General features: G+C 43.5%; 1 protein-coding gene across 1 annotated transcript in view; it reads right to left on the reverse strand.

Annotated features, from left to right (window-relative positions):
- CEP170B (centrosomal protein 170B) overlaps window positions 1–24,715 on the reverse strand; it is an 82,779-nt gene that overhangs the window by 41,929 nt on the left and 16,135 nt on the right. Inside the window, exons 2-5 of the mRNA XM_065402580.1 lie at window positions 19,709–19,798; window positions 16,683–16,761; window positions 11,806–11,864; window positions 10,264–10,402 (exon numbers count right to left, since the gene is read on the reverse strand). Coding sequence (XP_065258652.1) covers window positions 10,264–10,402; window positions 11,806–11,864; window positions 16,683–16,761; window positions 19,709–19,798 — 367 coding nt within the window. The remainder of the gene's footprint in view (window positions 1–10,263; window positions 10,403–11,805; window positions 11,865–16,682; window positions 16,762–19,708; window positions 19,799–24,715) is intronic.

Consider the following 24,715-nt stretch of genomic DNA (forward strand, 5'->3'; position numbering starts at 1 on the left):
TGAACATAACCAGACTTTCTAGAAATGTTCTATATTCTCTTCCCCCCTCCCCCCCCCCCACGGGAAACAGTTACCATTTATTGTTTATCACTCGTTTTCTGGAAGGTGTCTTGGCAATGCCAGTTTTGATTGGTCAGCTGAATCACATGGTGCGAATTCCCCACGAAAGTTAATTAAGATCAGGGTCCTAGGATGGGTTCTAGGTATTCAGGGCATTTCTTCACACATGTTTGTAAAACATTTAGCTGATCCTGATTAGGGCCTCTGGATGCTACTGTAATGTAAAGAGTAAAGATTATACCCCCGCCCCCCCAGCTTGCCTGAGACAAGGTTTTCTTTGCTTATTTAAAGAGGCAAGTAAAATAGCTTTCATTTGTCATTCTCAACATGGTGGGGACCAAGAGTGGATGGCACACTTGGGCTAGCAGATGTTCATAGCAATTTCGCAAGCATGCATATCTGTACTCTTGAGCCCCTCATACCTATGCATTAGATGCCTCCAGCAATGGCAGCTATCAGCAGGTCCATTATTGGACATATTTTAAATCCTGACTTCTTCTATGGCATCATATTCAAGTTATGGCTGCCTAGACAGCGGTTACTTGACTTGTGCTTTAAAACCACATACTGAGCTGTTGAAAGGAATCGTCAGACTGCCCCTGCACTGATCTATCTTACCAGCTTAGTGTGGAAAGGGTGGAAATTAGTTCTTATTGCTATGGCAGCAATAGGATATACAGTTAAAAAGTATGTCTGAAGGAAGAGTTAACCCCTCCCCCAAACCTAACAACCACCGCTTGGAATATTTTAGAAGCAATCCGATTGAGAAACTAATAAATCCGGAATGCTGGCTTTGAAAATGACAGTCCAAATATAGTAATTTTGTTTTAAAAATACAGCATTTACTGACCACAGGCCCTTCCCAAGGGCTTTTCTTCATGTACGGAAATTATAAACATATTGTCTCTCATAGGATGACAGATCAAGTGAGGTTGAAAACTTATTTTATATACTTTCACCTCACAGCGTTTAAAAGAAAGCTACATTCATAGTGCTCCTGTGGTCTTTTAAAATTCAAAGGAGGAAGATTTCTCATCAGGAATAAATTGTAATTGCTAAGCGATAGGTATCACAAATAGGGACTGGCAAACCATTTCGAAAAGGAGTAAGAACTGACCAAAACCTTTAAGAACATAAGAACGGCCATACTGGGTTAGGCCAGTGGTCTATGTAGCTCAGTAACCTGTCTTCCGACAGTAGCTGATGCCAGGTGCTTCGGAGGAAATGAACAGAACAGGTAATCATCAAGTGATCCATCCTGTGTTGCCCATTCTGGCAAACAGAGGCTAGGGACACTTCAGAGCATAGTTTTCAATCTCTGCCCATCCTGGCTAATAGCCATTGATGGACCTATCTTCCAAGAACTTATCTAGTTATTTTTTGAACCCAGTTATAAGTCTTGGCCTTCACAACATTCTCCAGCAAAGAGTTCCACAAGTTGATTGTGCGCTGTGTGAAGAAATACTTCCTTTTGTTTGTTTTAAACCTGTTGCCTATTAATTTCATTTGGTGACCCCTAGTTCTTGTGTGATGAGAAGGAGTAAATAACACTTTCTTATTTACTTAGTCTACACCAGTCATGATTTTATAGACCTCTATATCCCCCTTAGTCGTCTCTTAGTTCTGACAGAATTGCAGGGTCTCAATGTGTGGATGAAACAATGGTGTATGGAGCAGGGGTTCAGATTTATTATGAACTGGGGAACCTTTTGGGAAAGAGGGAGCCTATACAGGAAGGATGGGCTCCAGCCAAACCAAAATGGAACCGGATTTCTATCACATAAAAATTAAAAAGGTCATACAGCAGTTTTTAAACTAAGGGCGGGGGGAAGGCCGACAGGTGAAGAGGAGCATGTGGTTCGGACAGGGACATCCCTTAGGGGAGGATTTGGTTGAAACTATAGTAAAGAACAGAATTATCAGACATATCGATTAACATGATCTGTTGGGAAAGGGTCAATGTGGCTTTTGTAAAGAGAAATCATGCCTCACCAATCTACTAGAATTCTTTGACGGGTGAACAAGTATATGGACAAGGGAGATCCAGTGGATAGAGAGTGATGTGCTGGCTGCTGCTTCCCGCAGCCCCCATTGGCCTGGCACGGCGAACCGCGGCCAGTGGGAGCTGCGATCAGCCTAACCTGCGGACACTGCAGGTAAACAAACCGGCCCAGCCCGCCAGCGGATTTCCCTGATGGGCCGCGTGCCAAAGGTTGCTGATCCCTGTTCTAAACTATATTTCACTGGATTTAATACTTGGTCTTGTCACGCATGCTTAACCTGGGCCATTTCAGAAAGCCTTTGACAGAGTCCCTCACAAAAGGCTCTTAAGGAAAGTAAGCAGTCATGGGATAAGAAGGAAGGTCCTCTCATGGATCAATAACTGGTTAAAAGACAGGAAGCAAAGGGTAGGAATAAAGGGTCAGTTTTTAAACTGGAGAGAGGTAAAATAGTGGTGTCCCCCATGGGTCTGTACAAGGACAAGTACTGTTCAACATATTCATATATGATACGGAAAAAGGTGTAAACAGTGAGATGGCAAAATTTGCAGATGATACAAAACTACTCAAGGTAGTTAAGTCCAAAGCAGACTGCAGAGAGTTACAAAGGGATCTCACAAAACTGGGGGACCGGGCAACAAAATGGAAGATGAAATTCAATGTTGATAAATGCAAAGTAATGCACATTGGAAAACATAATCCCAACTATATATACAAAATGATGGGGTCTAATTTATCTGTTACCACTCAAGAAAGGGATCTAAGAGTCACTATGGATAGTTCTCTGAAAACATCCACTCAATGTGCAGCAGCAGTCAAAAAAGCTAAAAGAATGTTAGGAACCATGAGGAAAGGGATAGATAATAAGACAGAAAATATCATCGTGCCACTATTTTCATGGTATGCTCACATCATGGTATGCTCACATCTTGAATACTGTGTGCAGTTCTGGTTGCCTCATCTCAAAAAAGATATATTAGAATTGGAAAAGGTACAGAGCAGGGCAACAAAAATGATTAAGGGTATGGAACAGCTTGCATGTTAGGAGAGATTAAAAAGCCTGGGACTTTTCAGCTTGGAAAAGAGATGGCTAAGGGCGGGATATGATAGATATCTGAATGGTGTGGAGAAAGTGACTAGGGAAGTGTTATTTACTCTTTCACATAACACAAAAATCAGGGGTCACCCAATGAAATGAATAGGCAGCAGGTTTAAAACAAACAAAAGGAAGTACTTCTTCACATAACACACAGTCAACTGTGGAACTCATTGCCAGGAGATGTTGTGAAGGCCAAAACTATAAGAGGGTTCAAAAAAGAATTAGATAAGTTCCTGGAGGATAGGTCCATCAATAGCTATTAGCCAAGGTGGTCAGGAATGCAACCCCACGTTCTGAGAGTCACTAAACCTCTGATCACCAGAAGCTGGGCATGGATGATAGAGGATGGATCACTTGATGATTGCCTGTTCGGTTCATTCCCTCTGAAGCAGCTGGCATTGGCCACTGTCGTAAGACAGGATACTGGGCTAGATGGACCATTGGTCTGATCCAGTATGGCCGTTCATACGTATCTGTGAAGACAGAATGAAAAGTGGGGGTAAAAAGCCAAAAAAAAAAAAAGAAAGAAAACAAAAATTGACTAGCGGGATCCTCAGCCCCTCTTTCCAGCTGTTTTATGCTGTTCCAGCAGCCCTAGAGGGGCAGCTGGGTATTCCCCTTGTGTAGGGGATCCATGGGTGACAAACATGGCACAATGCCCAGTGTAAGGAACATATCAAAGTTGGAAAAGGCATGGTCAGAGTGCATTGCTCTGGGTGGCCATTCCAGCCAGCACTCATCAGAGCAGCCTAAAGTCTGCTCTACCTTACACTGCCAGGATTGAAAGCCAATTAATGCCCTCCACCTCCTAGGGGGCACTGAACAGTGCACAGAGTCTGCCTACATGGCTTTGATGGCAAGACCAGATTGTACGTGGTATGTTAAAAAGTATCAGTATTTTAAGATTAAAGATTTGGGGGTGGGGGAGGAGTAAAAAGCTCCATTTGTTTTGGGGTTAATCTGCTGTCCCTGATCATCCTAAGGATAAGGGAATAAATTACAACTTCATTCCACTCAACTTCCAAGAAGAATGCAAAGGGCACAGCTAGAAGGGGAGGGGGAGGTGACTGCATTTCTCTCTTTTTATGTCTGGCTAAAATATTGTAGGAACCATTAATTTTCCATCACATTTTAGCTTCTAAATTAAACCCGATTTTAAATAAGCAATTATATTAAGTGAGTGGAGCTTGCTAACTTTCAACTCTAACCCAAAGGGCCAGATCCTCAGCTGATGTAAATCTGCATAGGTCCACTGACTTCAGCAGAGCTACACTGGTTTACACCAACTGAGGATCTGGCCCCAAAAGGAGAATTTCTTACATTCTGTGGGGAATTATGGATTATAAGATTTTGCCCGCCCTATTATACACACCAACCACCTTAGACACAAGTCGCCTTAAATCCACAGCTTTTCGGCTTTTTTTCCCACAGGGCTGTTGGGAAATGCACAGAAACATGGGAACTGCCCAAACTGCTGGTGCCATGAGGAGCATAAATGAAAAATAACTACTCAGTCATTTAAATCATATACAGTCAGTCTAATTGATAGCAGCTCATTACCACCCCTCCCAATGTCATGCCAATCTGTCCAGATGATGCCAATTCATTCAAACATATTTCTTGGCTCAGAAATTCAGGTAGAAAGTCTGAAAACTATTCTTGTAGATGACAGAACTAGATACATGTTGAATTATTGGTGACAGTGGCATGCAGAGAAGGCTACTGACGTGCATGTGTTCCGTTCAGCAATTTACTCCTGTAATAGGGGGACGAGTACTCTTTTTAAGAAAGTGATAAGGCAACAAGGGTCGGGACCAAAAATGCAGTCCACCTGAACAAGGAAAAGAAGAAACTATGCATTAATGAGGCCACTCTGACAGCTTCCTGGGAGAAAGCTCTCACGTTACACACGCGGGGTTCCATTTCTTTGATAATATAACTGATGGGGTTCCTGGCAGCCTCCTGGTTTAGTGCCAAAGGCTGGTACTTACCCAGTAGCCCAAATAAGGTTAAAATTACAAAGGGAAAAGAGACAATAATGGTAAATTCCTTTGCTGACGAGAGCATACCCAGTTTTTGAAGCTTGCTATTCACAACCAAAGCATCAGAAATCTACACTGCCTCAATCAAGCTTTTTTTGATTAATTATTAATAGCACAACTGCCATCTTCAGAAGATGTAGTATAGCAGGCTCATTAAGGAGTAGGCCTTGGGTGTGGGGGAGAGGGAAAAGATCCAATTTTAATATTTTAAGTCAAGTAATTCCTAAAACCGCTATCATTTTTTCTAATAGTAGACTACAATTTAGCTGGGGGGAAAAACTAAAGAAATCCTTGGCAATTTTTATCTGTAAGTTTTTTTTTTAAGTGGGGTAAACCTATACCATGGTCTCTTGTAACTGATGTGAGTATACATTAATATTGGAGGTTTTTGCATTGCAATGGCCAAACTTATTTGTATCAATTATTTAGTCGGTATTTGATGTGCTGTAGGTTCCTCAAACTGGATCAGATGAGATATAGATAGTTGCATAGCTAAGGGCTGGTCCACTCTAACCCCCCAGTTCGAATTAAGATACGCAACTTCAGCTACGTGAATAACGTAGCTGAAGTCGAAGTATCTTAGTTCGAACTACAAGGTACTTACCGCGGGTCCACACGCGGCAGGCAGGCTCCCCCGTCGACTACGCGTACTCCTCTCACGGAGCAGGAGTACCGGTGTCAACGGCGAGCACTTCCGGGATAGATTTATTGCGTCTAGACAAGACGCGATAAATCGATCCCAGAAGACCGATTGCTTACCGCCGAACCCGGAGGTAAGTATAGACATACCCTAAGATGGTGATTTCTCCTATCCTCTAATGCAACTGTTACCATGACCTCAGGGTGAAAGTAGCCAAAGGGCTAAACCCACCACTACACAAGCAGCAACAGTTCCCACTGACTCCACGTGAGCTGCACCAGCTTGCTCCAGTGACGGATTTGGCCCCAAGACTTGAAAGCTGCCCATTTAATTTACAGTACGCCACAATTTAACTACACAGAACTGTTAGAAGCAAGCACTCCAGCAAATCAGTTACAAATGTTATAGTTCCTCATCCTCAATAGTAGGTTTAAACTTTTATCAATATTATTATCTGTATTACGGTAGCACCTTGAGACCCAGTAGAGATCAGAGCCCCATTGTTCTAGGCGCTGTTCAAACAGGGGATAAGAGACAGCCCCTTTCCCGAAGAGCTTCCAATCTAGACAGAGAAGACAGACACGAAAGAAGTATTATCCCCATTTTACAGATGGGAAATGGAGGCCCAAATGACTAGTCCAAGGGAACTCTGTGGCAGAGGCAGAAAGTGAAACCAGATCTCCAGAGTCCCAATCTAGTGCCTCAAGCACAAGACCTTCTGTCCTCTCCAGCACACAGCAGTATAGTTAACCAATGGTCACTTGTATGCAGACCGTTTCACAGAATTCGAAGGAAATTAAAAAGCATGGCCCTGTTTCCAAAGGTGCCAATTTCAAATGGGAGCTCTGGGCATGCCACGCTTCTGAAAATCAAGCCATCAGTGTTTATTTTGATCTGCCAACACTGTAAGGTTCGGGATACTAAAGGATTTAAAAAAACAACGCACCACACTGTTTTTAAGCTACAACAATAGTGTGTTCAAATAGCAACACTCTAGACTGCACAAGGATTGCAGGATGCTGATGTACACATCACCCCTTGTATGACCAATCTATAATTATGCACAGAGACCACAGGAGTTGTCATGTCAAAACCTACCTATGGTCCATCTAGCCCAATATGCCATGGCCAATGGCAAGGGCTCGGGCTCCAGAGACAGTCTTCAAATCTGCATAATGCAAAGTAATTGTGCAACACCATCTACGCGGGGAGTTATGTCTCCCTAATCCAGCCAGGGATCAGCTTATCCCATAAAGCATGAGAACTAATACTGCTTATTTTTAACACTAGCTAGTCAACCTGTGGCTGCTTTTCTTATTCATTAGAATTTCTAATCCTCAATTAATTTAAGCTACTTGCCTCAATAACATCCTATAGGAGCAAGCTCCAATGGTTGATTATATGTTGCACTTTAAAGGCAATACACTTTAAAAAGGCACAAGGATTCTTTTTTTAATAGTATAAAGATTTATTGGGTATTATGGGAAAGAATAAACAGAAAAGCACAGTTGAGACCCCTCTTTCCGATTCATTGTTTTCAGTGTCATCCCCCATTCCTAACCTGCTCTAGCATTTTTTTTAAACCTCCCCTTCTATAAAAGCCCTGCCTCTTTGCTCCCTTTCCTCCCAGTGGAACTATAATATAGATTTTTAAAGGCCATTGTCACCACAGATCGTGCTTTAATTTGCTACAAGCAAATTACTAAATACCTACAGGCTTAGCAGAACGGCTCTCTCTCCAAAGCCTCTTTCCCACTGCCACTAAGTAAACCCACTTGCTGGAAAGATATTAATGGCAGTAAGAACGTGATGATTTTAAACCACTGCCAATCCTCCAAAAACACAGAGTAAAACTGCATGTATAACTGAAGACAAAGTGAATGAGTCAAACTCTGATGCAGGCTAAGTATGAGCTCTGCTAGTTCATCTTCCAAAGGGTTGGGGGCCTGATCCAAAGCCCATCGAGCTCTTTCCATTGACTTCGGTGGGCTGTGGGTGAGGTCCACTGGGTCCCATCCTGCGAAGTGCTGAGTGCCTCCTTCGAAATACTCAGCACCCTCAACTCCCACTTCCTTCAATGGGCTTAGCAGCAGCTCAGCACTTTGCAGATGACACTCAGCCTCTTGCCAGACTGGACACTGAGCAGTGGGAGCGAGCAACACAATCCTTAAAATTCACCCCTCCTAGGCAATCTGAATCGTTATGGATTCGCCTAAGTTTTGTTCCTGCAAGTGAAAATTAAATATGGGTTAGCAAGAGTTACACACCGGGAAAGTAGGTCACCGTGCTCGAGGTATCGCATTAGATGCTGCATTTGCAGATATTTCCAAATATCAACTGCCTACCTTACATGGGTTCAATCGGAAAACCATACAAAAAAGCCCTGCATACTTTGCAAGGTGACAAGTGATCAAAAGAACCAAAGTAGGAAAGCGCCTGCATACTCCCTGCCAAGATGTCAGCCAGTAAGTGACAAATGTAAATTAACTACATTTGGAGCTTACAAACTGGATATTTGCAACTTGTTTCAAGAATCTGGCTCATGTCACACTAGGGCTAGACAGTTTTCCACAAGGCCGAGATAAAGTTCACCTGCTTTCACCCTCCTCTGTGTCACAGCTAATCACAGCCAAGCCCATCCCTCTAACTGAGCGCTTGTGAACAATTCTCGAGGAGGCAAGGCGGAATGTGCCACGTCTGCTGTATTCACTACAAGTAAGAGTGACACCGGGACACATGGAAAGCGCCGGGGAAAAGGTTTCTGCAGGGCAGAGAATGAGTCAGGAGCAGGAACGTATGTGTGCTTTCACACACAGCAGGAGTGAAGAAGAGGGGAAAATACAGAGGAGAAATGCTATGCTGCTTTAATACGCTCTCCCAGCTTACTGGGATTTTCACAAGGGCAATACACAATATGGAAGATTAAGGTCAACACATTCAGTCTGGCGAGGAGTAGTGACAGATCCACCCAAGTATCTAAATAGACAGATGCTTCTACAAAGATTTTGTACCAAATCCACACACCCCTCTCCTGCAACCCAGGCACTGACTCTCCTCCCTTAACCACACAATGCTCCCCCAGCCTCTCCCCTCTTGCCACCTACCTCTCCTTCCTTTGCAGGTCTACGGGGCCCATTCAGTATGTCTGACAGCCTCTCTGCTAGGCCACAGGTTATTGCTTACTTCAACTTTCCTGGCACTTTGGGGCTTTTAGAATGCATGGCAGGCAACAAGCCACCAGAGTGCATTACACTGATTGTTGCTCATCTCACACCTCTGAAGCTCCGAAGGTAAGCGATGCACTTTGGGCACCACTAAAGGGGATGCATCACGAGTCTGATGAAGATAAAGTAAATGGAGAGAGGCTGCTATGTCTGTTAACACTGTAGGGGTAGGGAAGAAGCAGGAGGCATCTTGGTTGGGATTAGACACGAGGAAGAAGAGCACAGAGGTGGGGTGGGCAGGAACAACAGACAAAGGGAGTGGGGGAGAAGGTATTAGAAGGGGCTCAGCTGAACTGAAACGGTTCACTGTGGTCCTTATTTCAGAGTGGTAGCCGTGTTAGTCTGTATCAGCAAAAAGAACGAGGAGTACTTGTGGCACCTTAGAGACTAACAAATTTATTTCGGCATAAGCTTTCGTAGGCTAAAACCCACTTCATCGGATGCATGCAGTGGAAAATACAGTAGGAAGATATATATGCACAGAGAACATGAAAAAATGGGTGTGCCATACCAACTCTAACGAGACTAATCAATAAATAATAATAATAATAGCCCACCTTAATTGATTAGTCTCGTTAGAGTTGGTATGGCAACACCCATTTTTTTCATGTTCTCTGTGCATTTGTTAGTCTCTAAGGTGCCACAAGTACTCCGCATTCGTTATGGTCCTTATGTTTCCTGCAGCAATCCACCCATCCCGAAATACAACAGAGGTCAATCCCCCCATCACGTTAGGAAGTGCAGTTACTTAAGACCATGAAGGGCTTTTGCAGTGAATTCAATACTGCCGCCATCCCCTGCATGTTGGCGCCCATCCATGGAAGCCTTGCATTTTCCAAGCTGAGTCACTCGCATCATTCGTGCGCCAGTTCCCGGGTAAGAAATTAAAAATAAACCAGACAGGTGCCAAGAATTAGCCAGACCTGCTCTGTCCACATCCCACTGCAAATACCATTGCAATAGCACAGCTCTCTTGTAAGGTCAGACTGGCAAATTTCTCCTGAAGACTGCATCAGAGAAAGCCAGGCTCATTGTCTGAAACAAGAATACTTAAATGAGAAGTTTAGAAAGAGGACCTCTGTAATTGCTTCTAAAAGTAGCCTGCTTTACTGGAGTTCTATTCTGAATCAGCAAAGAAATCAAGATGCATTGTAAGTGACTGTTCTGAACCTTGACTAACTGGTTTCTGAGCAAGTACCTGTAATTGCTTTCTTCTCTCCTCTCTCCAGTTTTGCTTGCGGGGATTCGGTATAACCACCATGTTCCACCGGCTGCTCCACCCTTTTCATCACGGTGCCCTTGAAACTCATCTGAAGTTGGCTAGTATACTTTTCGTGCTGCAGACACAGAAGCAAAAATGCGGACAAGGCTATGCGGTGCCATACAACAGGCAATGAAAAGAGCAAACTATCTCCCCATGTGATCATATAAGAACAAATATTGTGGCTGTGCTCGAGAACAAGAATAAAAGACATGCCTGAACAAAGGCTATGGAGTTATATAAATACCAGCTGAGAAGCTTTCAAATACCTCATTTAGAAGGATATTAAGTGACATTGCCCCAAGAAACATCTCATTAGGAGACGCTTTAAAAAAAATAACCAAAGGACAGTTAGAATGAACGCCCCTTCCATTCAGGATTCAAATACTGAACCCCCTCACCGTTCTTTAGTCTCACAACAGCATGATGAAGTCTTCCAAACCCATCCTTTTATCTACCTTCTCTTAAGGCTTCAGTGACACCTCAACATATTTTATCATTAATTGTCTCACATCTGGACAGAAGGCTCAGAAAGCTATATTGCATAAAGTTAGGTTCCCCTTAAAGCTGGGCAGTGTTCAATGATCTAACTGGATCTACAGAAAAGGGTGTTTCCATAAAAATCAGGTCTGAGTAAGTTCAATGAATGATTCACCCAGTCCTACCCTCGTACACAAGTAGACTTAAATATGGAACCTGGGGTGTGAGACTATAACTGTCAATTGAAGGTTGACATTTGGTATTGGTATTTCTTGTTTTAAATGCTATGTAGCGTTGCTGTGAGCTGTGAAACACCTATGGCATTCCACCCCAGAGGGGACTGACTTTCTGTCATGGGTGAAGTGAGTCTGGTATGTTCTGTATCTGATCCTGCAGCTCATGCTTAGGGGAGCCATTTCATTGAAGTAAGTGAAACTGCTCTATAAGGAAAGTCATAAGGAATATCTAGGATCTTTGGAGAGAAAAAGAGGCTATTGAAATTGAGATTGTTACTGAGAGTAAATTGAGCAAACGTTGGCTCATTGGAGGAAGCATTAAGGGGCTGACATAAGCCACAGCACCCAGAGAAAGGTATTCACCCTTCACTGCTTAATTTCTAGGAGGACATTGATTTCCTGCTGAAGAAAAGTTGAATGTGCTGAGAGTTCATCTCTATACACTAAAGCTTTAGTGCCCTTTGTTTAGCAGGCAGTCATGAAATCATAAATAATTTCAGTTAGATGCTAGTGTTGGGAAAGGACAGAGTAGATCTGGGCTAGCTGGGAGATACCTCTATCCTCAAGGTGAGGTCCTCCCAAGCACATATTGAAGGGAAACCTTAAGTTGTGTTTTTTTCCACAATTCATTATCAAAGCTGTCACCGGTGTGCTGAAAAATGTAGGATGTTGTTTAAGAACATGCTGTAGGGTTTTGCTGTTTAATGCTGTCATCGCTTCACAAGTACCAGTATCTCCATACAAAAATAACATAAGTGCTTACCTTTAATGCTTCCTCTGGTACTTTGTGTTGAATTTGTTCCAAGACATACATGTTAGAATGTACGGCGCTTGTTAAGGAAGCAGGGAAGGAATTAAATACACAGCGATACTGTAACTGAAACAGATGTGAGTATACAACAGGAAAAGCCTAAAAGGAAAAAATTGATGAAGAAACTGAAAGTAGTCGTCACTCTACCAGAACTAAACAGCCCAACATAATTATTGCCTTAAAACAACAGTGTGTATATTTTGCAACATATATATCAATTTCTATAGGCTATATTTAGCCTTTAGGCACAGCACTGTGTGATACACAGCTGGACTGGACCAGGGGGAGCCGTGGGAAGGAATTCAGAGCCATGACTGTTCACTCACAGATCCTCCTGCCCTTCCCCCTCAATGCCCAAGCCATAACTGGAATAGTCCCATATGGTTGTGCAAGAGGAGGATGGGTAGCTTTAGTTCCCTGCATAGCCACATAGGACCACGGCACAATCCTGCTCTGCACTAACAAGTTTTTGGGCAGTATTAGCTTCTTGTGTGGAGAGTAACTTGGGGGGTGAATTGCTATAACCTCTCAAAAAGGGCAATATTCATGTGTTTGGGCTCAGATAGTTTCTGCTGCACAGAAAATGTATAAAGGAAACATTCAGTAATGTTGTCAAAAGCAGCCCTATAAAGATTACACAGAGCAGAGGGGGGAAAAAAACAGGGTGGGAAATGTTAAACTAAAAATAGTCACAAGTGGCATGAGCATAGCAGGGAAACCTCACGAGCCTGTGAGTGCCACTCTCAATGGAAAAAGAGCTGCACGCCCTCATGCAACAGAGCTCAGCTGACTCATAGCATAGAAAAGATGCTGCCTTCGGTATAGGGCTGAACAAGAGAGGCACAGAAAGCACTCTTTAAAATGTCATGGCAAAGAATGGGCAGAAATCATATTTGGTGCAGTTTGTACTTAATGATGACTGACCCTGCAGCCTTCACTCTCGGAAGTCTTCCCATTGATGGGCAACATACAGATGCCTGGTCATTTGCAATATTTCATTTCTACAGGAATAGCCACAAGTAAAGGCTGCATGATTAGGCCCTTGGACTATGACGTACAATGCCCAGAACTACTGGAAAAGTTTAGATCTGTATCACAGTCATTAAAATCTACCTGCACTCTAGCCATTGGCTTAATACCTTGGATGCATTCAAGTTTACAATAGTCTTCTTCGGGTTTCTGTATATATCAAATCAGAGATCCCAAGAGGCGATATTGGAGTATTATTAATAATATGCCAACATATTAGCCATACAAGTCACTATTCAGCAAGGCACTTGAACACATGCCTCACCTTAAGTACGCAAGAAGTCCTGTTGATGTCACTCGCACGCTCAAGATGGGGCACATGTGTAAGCACCTTGCTGGATCAGTGCCTTATACTGCAGTACAGAGAGACCTCCACCAGGTTGAGGCCCCATACACTGTACAAACATCTAGTCATTGACAGGTCCCTGCAGCAAAGAGCTTACAGCCTAAAAGACAAGATGTGACAGATGGATGGAACAAACCAGTAGGCGGGTTGGAAGGGGGAGGCTGCAAATATCAAAGATCAAAGGATGTTTCAGCACAGACTGGTTGTCTACACATTTCATAACCAAACAGTAGTCACATGTCCAGGGCCTGGCCTCCCTCACCAAGGTGCAGTTTGCAGCTGCAAAATGAATAGATGTGTCCACATATTTAGTGCCAGCAGCAATTTGCAGGAGCTAGACATTTAACTACTAAGGTTAGCATGCACAAGTCACCTGCAGGCAAAGCAACACAGGTGCATTTTTGGCAGACAAGTTTTTCCTGCAAATAACGGGATGGGCCTCAGTATAGCAGAAAATCTGTACTGTGCAGGGGTAAAAAAATAAAATCCTAGGAGGATGTTGCGCGCACACACACACACACACACACACACACACACTCTCTTTCATGTCTGCTCCCAGACTGGTGCCTAGTGAAGTGTAACATCCAGGGCTCCATTTAAAAAAAAAAAACTCTACTCATAGACTTTAAGGTCAGAAAGGACCATTATGATCATCTAGTCTGACCTCCTGCATATTGCAGGCCAGAGAACCTCACCCATCCACTCCTGTAATAGACCCATAACCTCTGGCTGAGTCACTGAAGTCCTCAAATCATGATTTAAAGACTTCAGGTTACAGAGAATCCACCACTTACTCTAGTTTAAACCTGCAAGTGACCCATGCCCCATGCTGCCATCCTGACCCATGGGAAAATTCCTTCCTGCCCCCAAATATTGTGATCAGTTAGACTCTGAGCATGTGGGCAAGACCCACCAGCCAGACACTTTGGGAAAGGATTCTCTGTAGTAACTCAGAGCCTTCCCCATCTTGTGGCCTGTAGCGGGGTGGTTACCCCGCTCCTGCCCTGAAGGGCTTAAAACAGCCCTGGGGGAAGGTTGTGGCTGGGAGCTGCTAAACTGGGCTGATTGGGAAGCAGCTGCAGCTGGGCCACACCCCAACCAGGCCTCAGCTGGCCCTATATAAAAAGGCTGTGAGCCAGAGGCCAAGAGTCTCTCTCTGCACTTGGAGAGAGAAGGACCTGGCTGCAGGGAGCTTGAGACAGGATACCTGAGTGGAGCAGGGCTGGGGAAAGGCTGAGGAGCTCCAGCCTGGAAAGCCCCAGGCTGTGGCCTAGCATAAGGCCAACAGGTACTGGGGGTTGCAGAGGGCAGCCCAGAGGGCAGCCCAGAGGTAGGCCAAGGCAGCAGGTCCAAACCCTCCTTGTCAGTGATGAGTAGGCTGATACTGCAGTCTGCCCCAGGCGTGTGGCTAGATGATGACTGGCAGTAGCCGGATACTGAGGCAAGGTAGGGATAGTGGATGGGGGTTCCCCTGGGAGGGGAGACCCTAGTACTAAGGGGTGTACTGCCAGGGGGCAGCACCCAGAGAAAGGGGCACCGGGGTCCTGGGAGGGACACAGGGCCAGAGGACAGGCGGATCACCAGCCTGCAGAGGGCGCTCTGATGGCTGGATCGAGCTAATTCCCAGAGTCACCAGCAGGAGGCGCCGCAGGGGTGAGTCCGCTCCTCTACATGGCCCATCACCGGCCACTGGAGATATTTGCTTCTAGCAGTCATAGATTGCCTACAATGGCAAGTAGCCAGTCTCATTATCCCACCCCCTCCATAAACTTATCAATCTCAGTCTTGAAGCCAGTTAGGTTTTTTGCCCCCACTGCTCCCCTTGGAAGGCAGTTCCAGAACTTCACTGCTCTGATGGTGATTCCATCTAATTCCAAGCATAAACTTGTTGATGGCCAGTTTGTATCCATTTGTTCTTGTGGGCACATTGGTGCTTAACTTAAATAACTCCTCTCCCTCCCTGGTATTTATTCCTTTGATATTTTAATAGAGGGCAACCATACCTCCCCTCAGCCTTCATTTGATTCGGCTAAACAAGCCAAGCTCTTTGAGTCTCCTTTCATAAGGTAGGTTTTCCATTTCTCGGCTCATCCTAGTAGCCTTTCTCTGCACCATTTCCAGTTTGAATTCATCTTTCTTAAACATGGGAGACCAGAACTGCACACAGTATTCCAGATGAGGTCTCACCAGCTCCTTGTATAATGGTATTAACACTTCCGGGTCTCTACTGGAAATATGCCTGATGCATCCTAGGACCTTTTCATGGCCACATCACATTGGCGACTCACAGATATCCTGTGATCAACCAATACACCCAGGTCTTTCCTCCTCTGTCTCTTCCAATTGATAAGTCCCCAGCTTATAGCAAAAATTCTTGTTGTTGGTCCCAAAGTGCATGACCTTGCACTTTCCACTATTAAATTTCATCCCATTTCTATTACTCCAGTTTTCAAGGTCATCCAGATCTTCTTGTATGATATTCCGGTCTTCATCTGTATTGGAGGAACTTTGTGTCTTCTGCAAATTTTATTAGCACACTCCCACTTTTTGTGCCAAGGTCATTAATAAAAATGTTAAATAAGATTGGTCCCAAGACCAATCCCTGAAGTACTCCACTAGTAACCTCCCTCCAGCCTGACAGTTCATCTTTCAGTATGACCCTTTGTAGTCGCTTGCCCCTTTTACCAGTTCCTTATTCACCTTTCAGTTCTCATATTAATCCCCATCTTCTCCAATTTAACTAATTATTTCCCCTGTGGAACTGTATCAAATGCCTTACTGAAATCCAGGTAGATTAGATCTACTGCATTTCCATTGTCTAAAGTATCAGTTATCGTCTCAAAGAAGATTAGTTGGTCTGGCATGAGCTATCTTTTGTAAAATCATGTATTTTATCCCAATTACTGTTCACCTCTACGTCCTTAACTACTTTCTCTTTCAAAATTTGTTCCATACAATTGAGGTCAAATTTACAGGCCTGTAGTTTCTAACATCACTTTTTTCCCCTTTCTTAAATATAGGAACTATATTAGCAATTCTCCAGTCATAAGATATACTCCTCCCACCCACCCACCCCCCCAGTTTACAGATACATTAAAAATCCTTGCTATTGGACTTGCAATTTCATGTGCCAGTTCCTTTAATATTCTTGGATGGAGATTATTTAGTCCCATTAAGATGAGAGGTAGAGATGGCACCCATGATGAATGCAGCTACTGCCAACATAAGGCCTGATCCAAAGCCCACTGAAATCAAAGGGAGTTGATATTTGCACGCTTTGGATCAAGCCCACAGTGCCGAAATTCTAAGCTGATGAGCCATCCAGAGGCTCTGAAAGGCAATATCAACACACTTAGTCATTAGCCATAATTAAGGGTATTTAACCCTCAACATAACAACAGAGAACTTAAAAACAAAAATAGTGTGTAATGCTCTGCTCAGGCAATAAGGATATCGTAGCCAAAGCGAATCACGTCGTTCAGTTTTAGTGTGATGTATTTCTGGTCAGGAATCCGGACGTCGTTCACAAAAGTCTGCAAGACAGAAGCATAAACCCTCTTTTGATGAAAGGCATAATGCAGGGGTAAGCAACCTATGGCACGCGTGCCGAAGGCAGCACGCGAGCTGATTTTCAGTGGCACTCACACTGCCCGGGTCCTGGCCACCGCTCCGGGGGGCTCTGCATTTTAATTTAATTTTACATGAAGCTTCTTAAACATTTTTAAAACTTTGTTTACTTTATATACAACAATAGTTTAGTTATATAATATAGACTTATAGAAAGAGACCTTCTAAAAATGTTAAAATGTATGACTGGCACGCGAAACCTTAAATCAGAGTGAATAAATGAAGACTCGGCACACCACTTCTGAAAGGTTGCCGACCCCTGGCATAATGTTTACATATTTAGCCAAGCAACCCCATGGAACACACGTATAAACTCTGAAAACACCTAGCTCCACCTAAAAACCAGTGAAAACAAAATATAGTTTGACAATCGTTAGAACTATTCATATTCTGTGTACTGGATTTAATTTTCTTTAGCTATTACAGTAACACCCACATGCCCCCATGGAGACGAGTACTACACCATGCTAGGCTCTGCACATGTGCATACTATGAGACAGGTCTGTGCCTCAAAAAGCTTACAATTTAAATAAACTGGAGAGACCAGGGATGGGGGGCAGGCATGAAAGGAAGCATCATCATTATTTGTATTGAAGTGATACCTAAGGCCACATTGTGCTTGGTGCTGTACAAACACAGAACTAAAAGATGCCCCCCTCCCCCAAAGAGCTTACAAGCTAATTATTCCCTTTTTACAGATGGGGAACTGAAGACCAGAGAGATTAAGAGATTTGCCCAAGGTCACACAAGAAGTGTGCGGCAGAGCTGGAAATTGACTCCAGGCCTCCTAATAGAAAAGAAATGAATCCACATGTGACAATCAGGCAATTGTGTGTAAGTGCTTTTGGTATGTCCAGTTCAAAAATAAAAAGAGATCACAAACAAATGCTGGCATGCTGCTGGGGGCTAGGCACACAGCTGCACTTAGATCAGAAGATGGGCACTGGCAAACATTGGGAATTATCACATGCTCAGAGGTGGAATTCTATATCGATAGGAAATGAGCAGCAGCTGCCAGTTGTCGGGTTTTCAGAGCTGCAATGCAATTCCTTCCCTGGGTGGATAAGAGCGGAGTCACTGCTTGCAAAACACAACAAAAAACTGACTCTCTCAAAAATGACTTTGAAGAAACAGGTTTACAAAGGAAAATGAGCAAATATGCCTTCAGTGCTGGGGCATAACTTTCCCCTCCTAATCCTTTCACAATGGCCCAGGTTAAGCATGCGTGACAAGACCAAGTATTAAATCCAGTGAAATATAGTTTAGAACAGGGATCAGCACCCTTTGGCACGCGGCCCATCAGGGAAATCCGCTGGCGGGCTGGGCCGGTTTGTTTACCTGCAGTGTCCGCAGGTTACGCCGATCGCAGCTCCCACTGGCCGCGGTTCGCCGTGCCAGGCCAATGGGGGCTGCGGGAAGCGGCAGCCAGCACATCCCTCGGCCCGTGCCGCTTCCCGCAGTCCCCATTGGCCTGGCACGGTGAACCCCCTGGGGGGGGAGAGGGGTGTCTCCCCTTACAGAGTACAAACGTCCCAACACAGAGCTTACCTCTTCTAATGAATGCTGGTTTGTTATATTTACTACTACTAAATATTAATATTTATTTAAAGCAAGAGCACAGCAGCCTGCATCATCTCTGCCGTCACCTATCAGTCCCTTTCAGCTGCTGCTTTGCCCCAGCGACTTACCTGCCTCAAGTTCTGAGCTAGTGAGCCATCTACAGTAGTTATGTAACAAAATAATAATACTTAGCACTTCTACAGAGCTTTCCATTTTCAAATCACCTCACCAACAATTACGTACCCTTCACACAACACCTCTGAGAGGTACATAACGATGGATGATCATGCACATTTCGTAGAGGACAACACTGGCAGAGAGTCCAAGGCCTGGTCTACATACAGTTTTTGTACCAGTGTACTATTTAAGGGGAATGATTTTTTTAAAACCAAAATAGTTATAGTAGTACAACCCCTAATGTGGACATAGTTATAAAGGTATCTTATACGGATACAGTGTATTCTCCTTTCCCTACAGAAATAGCTATACTAGTATAAAGCACCTTTATACCAATATAACTGTATCCACAGTAGGGGGCAGTACTGCTTTAACTACGCCGCTTTAGCTAAAGCAGTACAACTCGTGTGTGTAGACAAGCCCTAAGTGACTTGCCTGAAGCCTCCCAGTGAGTCGGTGCCAGAGCAGAGATTAAGACTCAAGAGTGCGTCTCCCAGCTCTATGCTGAATTCATTAGGCCACGCTGCCCTTCAATCTTAATAACAGAAACAGGGTGGGAGGGGGGCTAGTCTCATTATTTAAAAGGCAATTTTTAAATGGTTTATCTCAGAGAAATTAAATGGCATTCCATACTGTACATCATTAATTAGTAAGACAGTTGGCTTGTCGCAAGGTCACCCTGCTTAGCATGAACAGCTGACAGAAGAATCTTTACTAGTTTTGCAGTTTTATAGAGCCAGTCAGAAAATTTCAATGCAAAACAGAGACAAAATTTCAACCCATTTCCAACTAGCTCTACAAATTTATTAACAACTGATGAGTTCAGTTGGGCTGAGGTTGAGGGGGGCAGAGGGGTGGGGAGAGAGGGAGCACCAAAATAAAGGAAAATAACTTCAATGGATGTGTGTTTATCTTCTAGTTAAACAACTCATTACTCAAACCAGCCATGCACACACTTATGCAGGTGTTAGGGTTCACTCACATGAGTAAGTCCCATTGACTCAAAATGGGTCTACTTGCGCAAGTAAAGTTAAGTATGCTCATAAATGTTGTACGATTAGGACCTAGACATACATAGTATATACGTTTTAGCCAGCTGAAGAATTTACAACTTACCCCATTTAAGCTCCCAAGATCCTTCACCCTGTGCTCATCTTTGTCCTTGTCATAGTTGATTACAGCATGCTGCTTATCCACACTGCGGGACTGGGAACAAAGGCATAATGAATTTGAGACTGGCCAGACACAAGAGGTTATCAAAACAAAATGGTGATATTAGGCTCACCTGGTATGGGGGTGGGTGGAAGATTACATATTATTAATTACTTTATTATGTAAGAATTCTGTTCTGGAAATACCTACACATGGGTAACTTTATTCAAACGAATAGTCCCACTGACTCCACATGATGTTACTTGCACTCAGTACATTTAATCTTCAAAATGTATGAATTAACTACAGGTAAAATAAACTGTGTCTGTGTTCCATTTTTTACATGATCTTTATAGTTTTGAAAAAATTAAATGAGGTCACAGAAACTCTCTGCTCTATATTTAGGGTTATTTTCAATTTCCCAATATGACCTGAATTCTAACTGGAAAAACTAGACCAGTCAATGAAAAGCACATCAATATAAACCTCTGTAGTATCTCTGGGTATCTGCAAAAATGAACAAAGCACCAAAGTAAGGAGGCAAAGCTACACTTTTACTGAATATCTATCAATCAGCTATTGGAAGAGAGGAGTTGCTCCCCTTCTCCAGGTATAGACACACTGGCTTCCACAACACTATTCTAAAAATGGCTCTACCAACTTGCTTTTAAGCAAAGAGAGGCCAGCACTGTTTCATGAGAATTCAAGAATTAAAACAAAAGAATGGCTTTTTTGTGACAAATATTGTAACAGTTTCCTAGAATTTTTTCTCCCTTGCTGATGTCAAACATGTTGATAATGTTCCTAGCAGCAGATAAATCCTCAGCTTTTTCTTCTTTTTTCCAGACTAAGTTTCAACCATGGAAATGTGTCCTCCAGAATGACCCCAATTGGTTGATTGGAAACAAACATATATTCAATTTGGAGGTTATATTTATAGATCATGGGATATCCTACATCATTTGCAACCTGCTGCAGAAAGCAGAAGTTATTGCTTAGATACAGAGGGGGGGGGGGGGGGGAAGAGAAACAGGTTTGTCTCAGGGTACATCACTAATATTGTGGTATCTCATGAAATAAAAAATCTCTAAGTAAAGTGGGTCACCATTGAATGTAAATACAGTCAGTTCCAAATGAAAAATGATCCTTATTGCTGAGGAAATTCTAACTGCCATGCCATCCAATAAGTGTCATTACTCTAGCAGTCGAGCCAGGAAGTTACCATGATAGTTAAAGCTGTACAACAGTTTCCATGATATGAACATGTCTTCTGGACAACTGATATTGCACGCAGAGAAGTAACATTCAAGAGCACCCGCCAGACTCCAGCACATTTATGGCAAGCCCCTACTAACACCACCACCTTCTAGCTCTCATATAGTGCCTTTTCCATCACTCTATCTCAAAGTACTTCACAATCATTAACATATTAATCCTCACAACACCTCTGAGGGAGGGCTGCACTATTATCTCCATTGTACAGATGAGGCACAGAGAGGCTAAGTGACTTGCTCAGGGTCATACAGGAAGTCTGTGGCAAAGCAGGGAATTGAACCCCACTCTCAAGTCTTAGGCTTTTGCCCTAGCCATTGGACCACGTAGTGTGTGACAAAGACCCGAGATGAGAGATGGACGGACACAGACATGACACACAGGGCTACTCACACAGGAAGTGAAATATGTTCATTTTTATTTTTTATTTGTATTGCAGTAGCACCTAGGAGCCCCAGTCATGGGCCAGGACCCCATCTTGCTGGGTGCTGTACAAACAGAACAACAACAAAATGGTCCCTGCCTCAAAGAGGTTGCGGGCTTCATCCCTTTATTGTATCATGTATTCTTTCTGTAACCTCGGTTTCATGGCTCTCTACCTCTGATGTAAATAACTTGCAATGACAGAAGAGAGTCCCGCCAAATGTATATGGAATGTGGGCAACTTTGGGCCTAAAACAAGGGACCATCTGAGAGGGTTGCACGTGCCTCAGGACCTTGAGTGCCTTTGATACAGACTTCATCTCCCTCCACAAGCTGTCACTCAAGCCGCCCTGCCCTGCCCTCACGGATAATACAATCTCTTATGTGGTTTCACAATGCCAAAAGACGGCCCAACGGTGCAAGCAGGATATACCGCTGTCGTAATGGGAGACGACCAAGGAACCTGCCCTTCAAGATGTCGAGTGCTCACTACCCATTAGGTTGCCTTCACTAGGATTTAAAGGTTCGTAGCTGTTGGAAGGCATTGGCTAACAGGTCCTCCTATTCTCGTGTGGCAAGTCAGGGAAGCAGATGCTAAGCTGGTCCAGCTGAAGCCTAGTGGCAACCCAATCTTCTTAGCACTTGTTAAAAGTCTACACTGACTTGGCTAGACTTTAGTTTCAGGACATTAACTCATCTTCTAACAGCAAGACGCCCTTGAATCCTAGTCAAGACAAACCCACTGCCATCGATGGAAGCCGTGGGCACTCAGCACCATGCAGAACTGGACCAGGAAGGAGAATGATGGGCCAAAATCAAGACGTAGGTAAAAGCTTTACTACTGCTCTGAGTTATTGCCTCACTCTGGAAGAGCCCCTTTGATACAGGTTCTTGGCTGGACCATTCATACTGAAAGGTCTCGTACCAGCCACAGGACACAGAGAAGCAGATCAGCGATGTTCTGGCTGGATGACCCAGCAGCTAACACGACCAGGGACTCCCTGGTTCCTGAGCTAGCTGACGCTTGGGGCATCACAGTCATCACTGGTATCTGCAGAAATGGAGAACTCTGGGCACAATGCTTGTTAATAAACATTTATGGTAGAGCCAGCTGGCACTTACGGTGTGCCACACAGAAATTAACATAGCAAACGTGTGATGATTCCCCCTCCCCCACCCCTCAAAAAAAAAAAAAAAGATTTATGCAAAACAGACTCTCTGTTGCACCGGGTTATAGAGGTCCTGATTCTCTCTTGCACCAAGATACAGTCCGAATGGGGACATAGGGAGTGTGGACATCAGGGATTTGGTTACCTTTCCCGGATTCTCAAGCTTCCCTGGCTCTGGCCTTGATGTACATTAGTGTAGACTTGAGGCTACTGGAACTTATGACAGCTGGGTACAGTCCCCTAGAGCCCATGTGCTAGCTGAGAATTGCCAACTCCTACACCAAGAGGGGGTAGGCTGGTGCAGGAGCTGACTCTGCTGACTTAGAACCAAGAACTCTTCTCCATGGAAGAATTTTCAGCTGTAACCAAATTGCATCTTCCTTGTACCACACTGGTGATGCCAAAGGACCAGAAATAGGGTGAAGAATCTGGCCCCCAGTCTTGAAACTACTTGGCAGCATCTCTTTAAAGAAAGCATTAAAAAAAGTTTGTATTTTAACTGTTCTACAACTAACACTGATGCAAAATGCTGTGCTCTCCCGCAGAAAAGGGAATTTTATTGCTTTCAGTTGTGTCAACAAACGCACACCATAAGAATCAGCAACAGGAGCTCCTGAGGGCTTGTCTACATGGAAACTAGAAGCAAAATAACTAAAGTGAGTTGTAATCTCACACCTTTAGTTATTTCCATGCAAATCTGCCCATGCTCACTCTTATTTGGGAGCAGAAGTGGCCTATGATGACATCCCTTAAGTTTAAGGGAAATAGCTCTCACTTTCAGTGTAACAGTAACCTCAAGGGCTGGAGGCTGATCAACCTTTGTTCTTCCGGTTTGGAGCAGAATGCTTCATATCCTACTCATGAACAAAAGGGACTTTGATCAGCTTCAAGATTGTTAAACTAGAGCCTGATCCAACTCCTACTGAAGTCGGAATCTTCTCAACGAACTCACTGGGAGTTAGTCAGGCCCCTGGTGGATAAAGTCAGAGTAAGAACAGCCTCATTTACATCAGAATTTTAGGAACCATCAGCTTATTAAGCATTTTGACTTAATCAGGCTGATGAAGGTGATAGAGTGAGAAACATGTTCAATTGCATCCTCCCTCGCAAAAATACGACAGTGCTCTATGTAACGGGTGGGGCGGGGGGAGACACGTTAAATTGGAAACACTGCTATCTGAATTTCCCATGTGCTTCTTTTAAAAAAATTCACAACAGCATGTCTAAAACAATAATATTTATAAAGCAAAAAACAAGTGAAACAAGCTGACAGCTGTAAGTATTTCTCAGGAGGAGCAAAGTCAGAGATAAACAGGGTGCTAAGCATTCCAACACCAATACAGGTATCACTTCTATTCCACTTGGAAACACCAAAAACAGGGTTTCATCTTCTCAAATGAGGGGGTGGAGGTACAACTGTTTGTATGGAAGCCTAGAGCTAGAAAGAGCCAGACAGAAGGATACACCCCAGGAGATGGGGAGGGGGCAGAATAGGGTGGATAAAAATCAATGATTTAAAAAAAAAAAATCATTTTTTTTTTTATTTAAAATCGGATTTTTTGTGATAAAATGCTTTGAGGAAAAAACTTATCTAAAAGATAGTTTTAATTAAGATACATTATAGCTCAAAGATATCTCATCATGGAATAGGGATTATAAATTCTAATTCTAGAGTATGAGACAATATATTCATGTAATGTTTAAGAAAAGTTTAGTAAATGAGTTCCAATAGTTCATGGATTAGGGACCCAATCTTATGGGGTTCCACAGGCTTCTGTATAGATTATTTAGGTTAATCTTTCTATCTACCCAATGGGACTCAGTGCTCAGTCTAGAAGATACCATCAGAGATGCTTAGTTTTGCAGTTCTCAAACTGTGGATTTGTGTCTCCAGAGGTAACATGCTTGTTAACAGCAAAAATGTTTTTAAATAAATAAATAAATAGAGAGAGGTGAGAAATAACAGACCTCAACTCTATTGTCCCTCTGCAAATTTGTGTAGACAGAGTCAATCCCTTACTTCAATCTAAAAGTGCAAAGTTTCCAAAAGTTCAATGAGTAGAAGATTGTTGGGGGCTGAACAGATCTGGACAAGGAGAAGACGACT

This window comes from Emys orbicularis, chromosome 4 (genome assembly GCF_028017835.1).
Source record: "Emys orbicularis isolate rEmyOrb1 chromosome 4, rEmyOrb1.hap1, whole genome shotgun sequence".
In the NCBI taxonomy this organism is placed as follows: Eukaryota; Metazoa; Chordata; order Testudines; family Emydidae; genus Emys; species Emys orbicularis.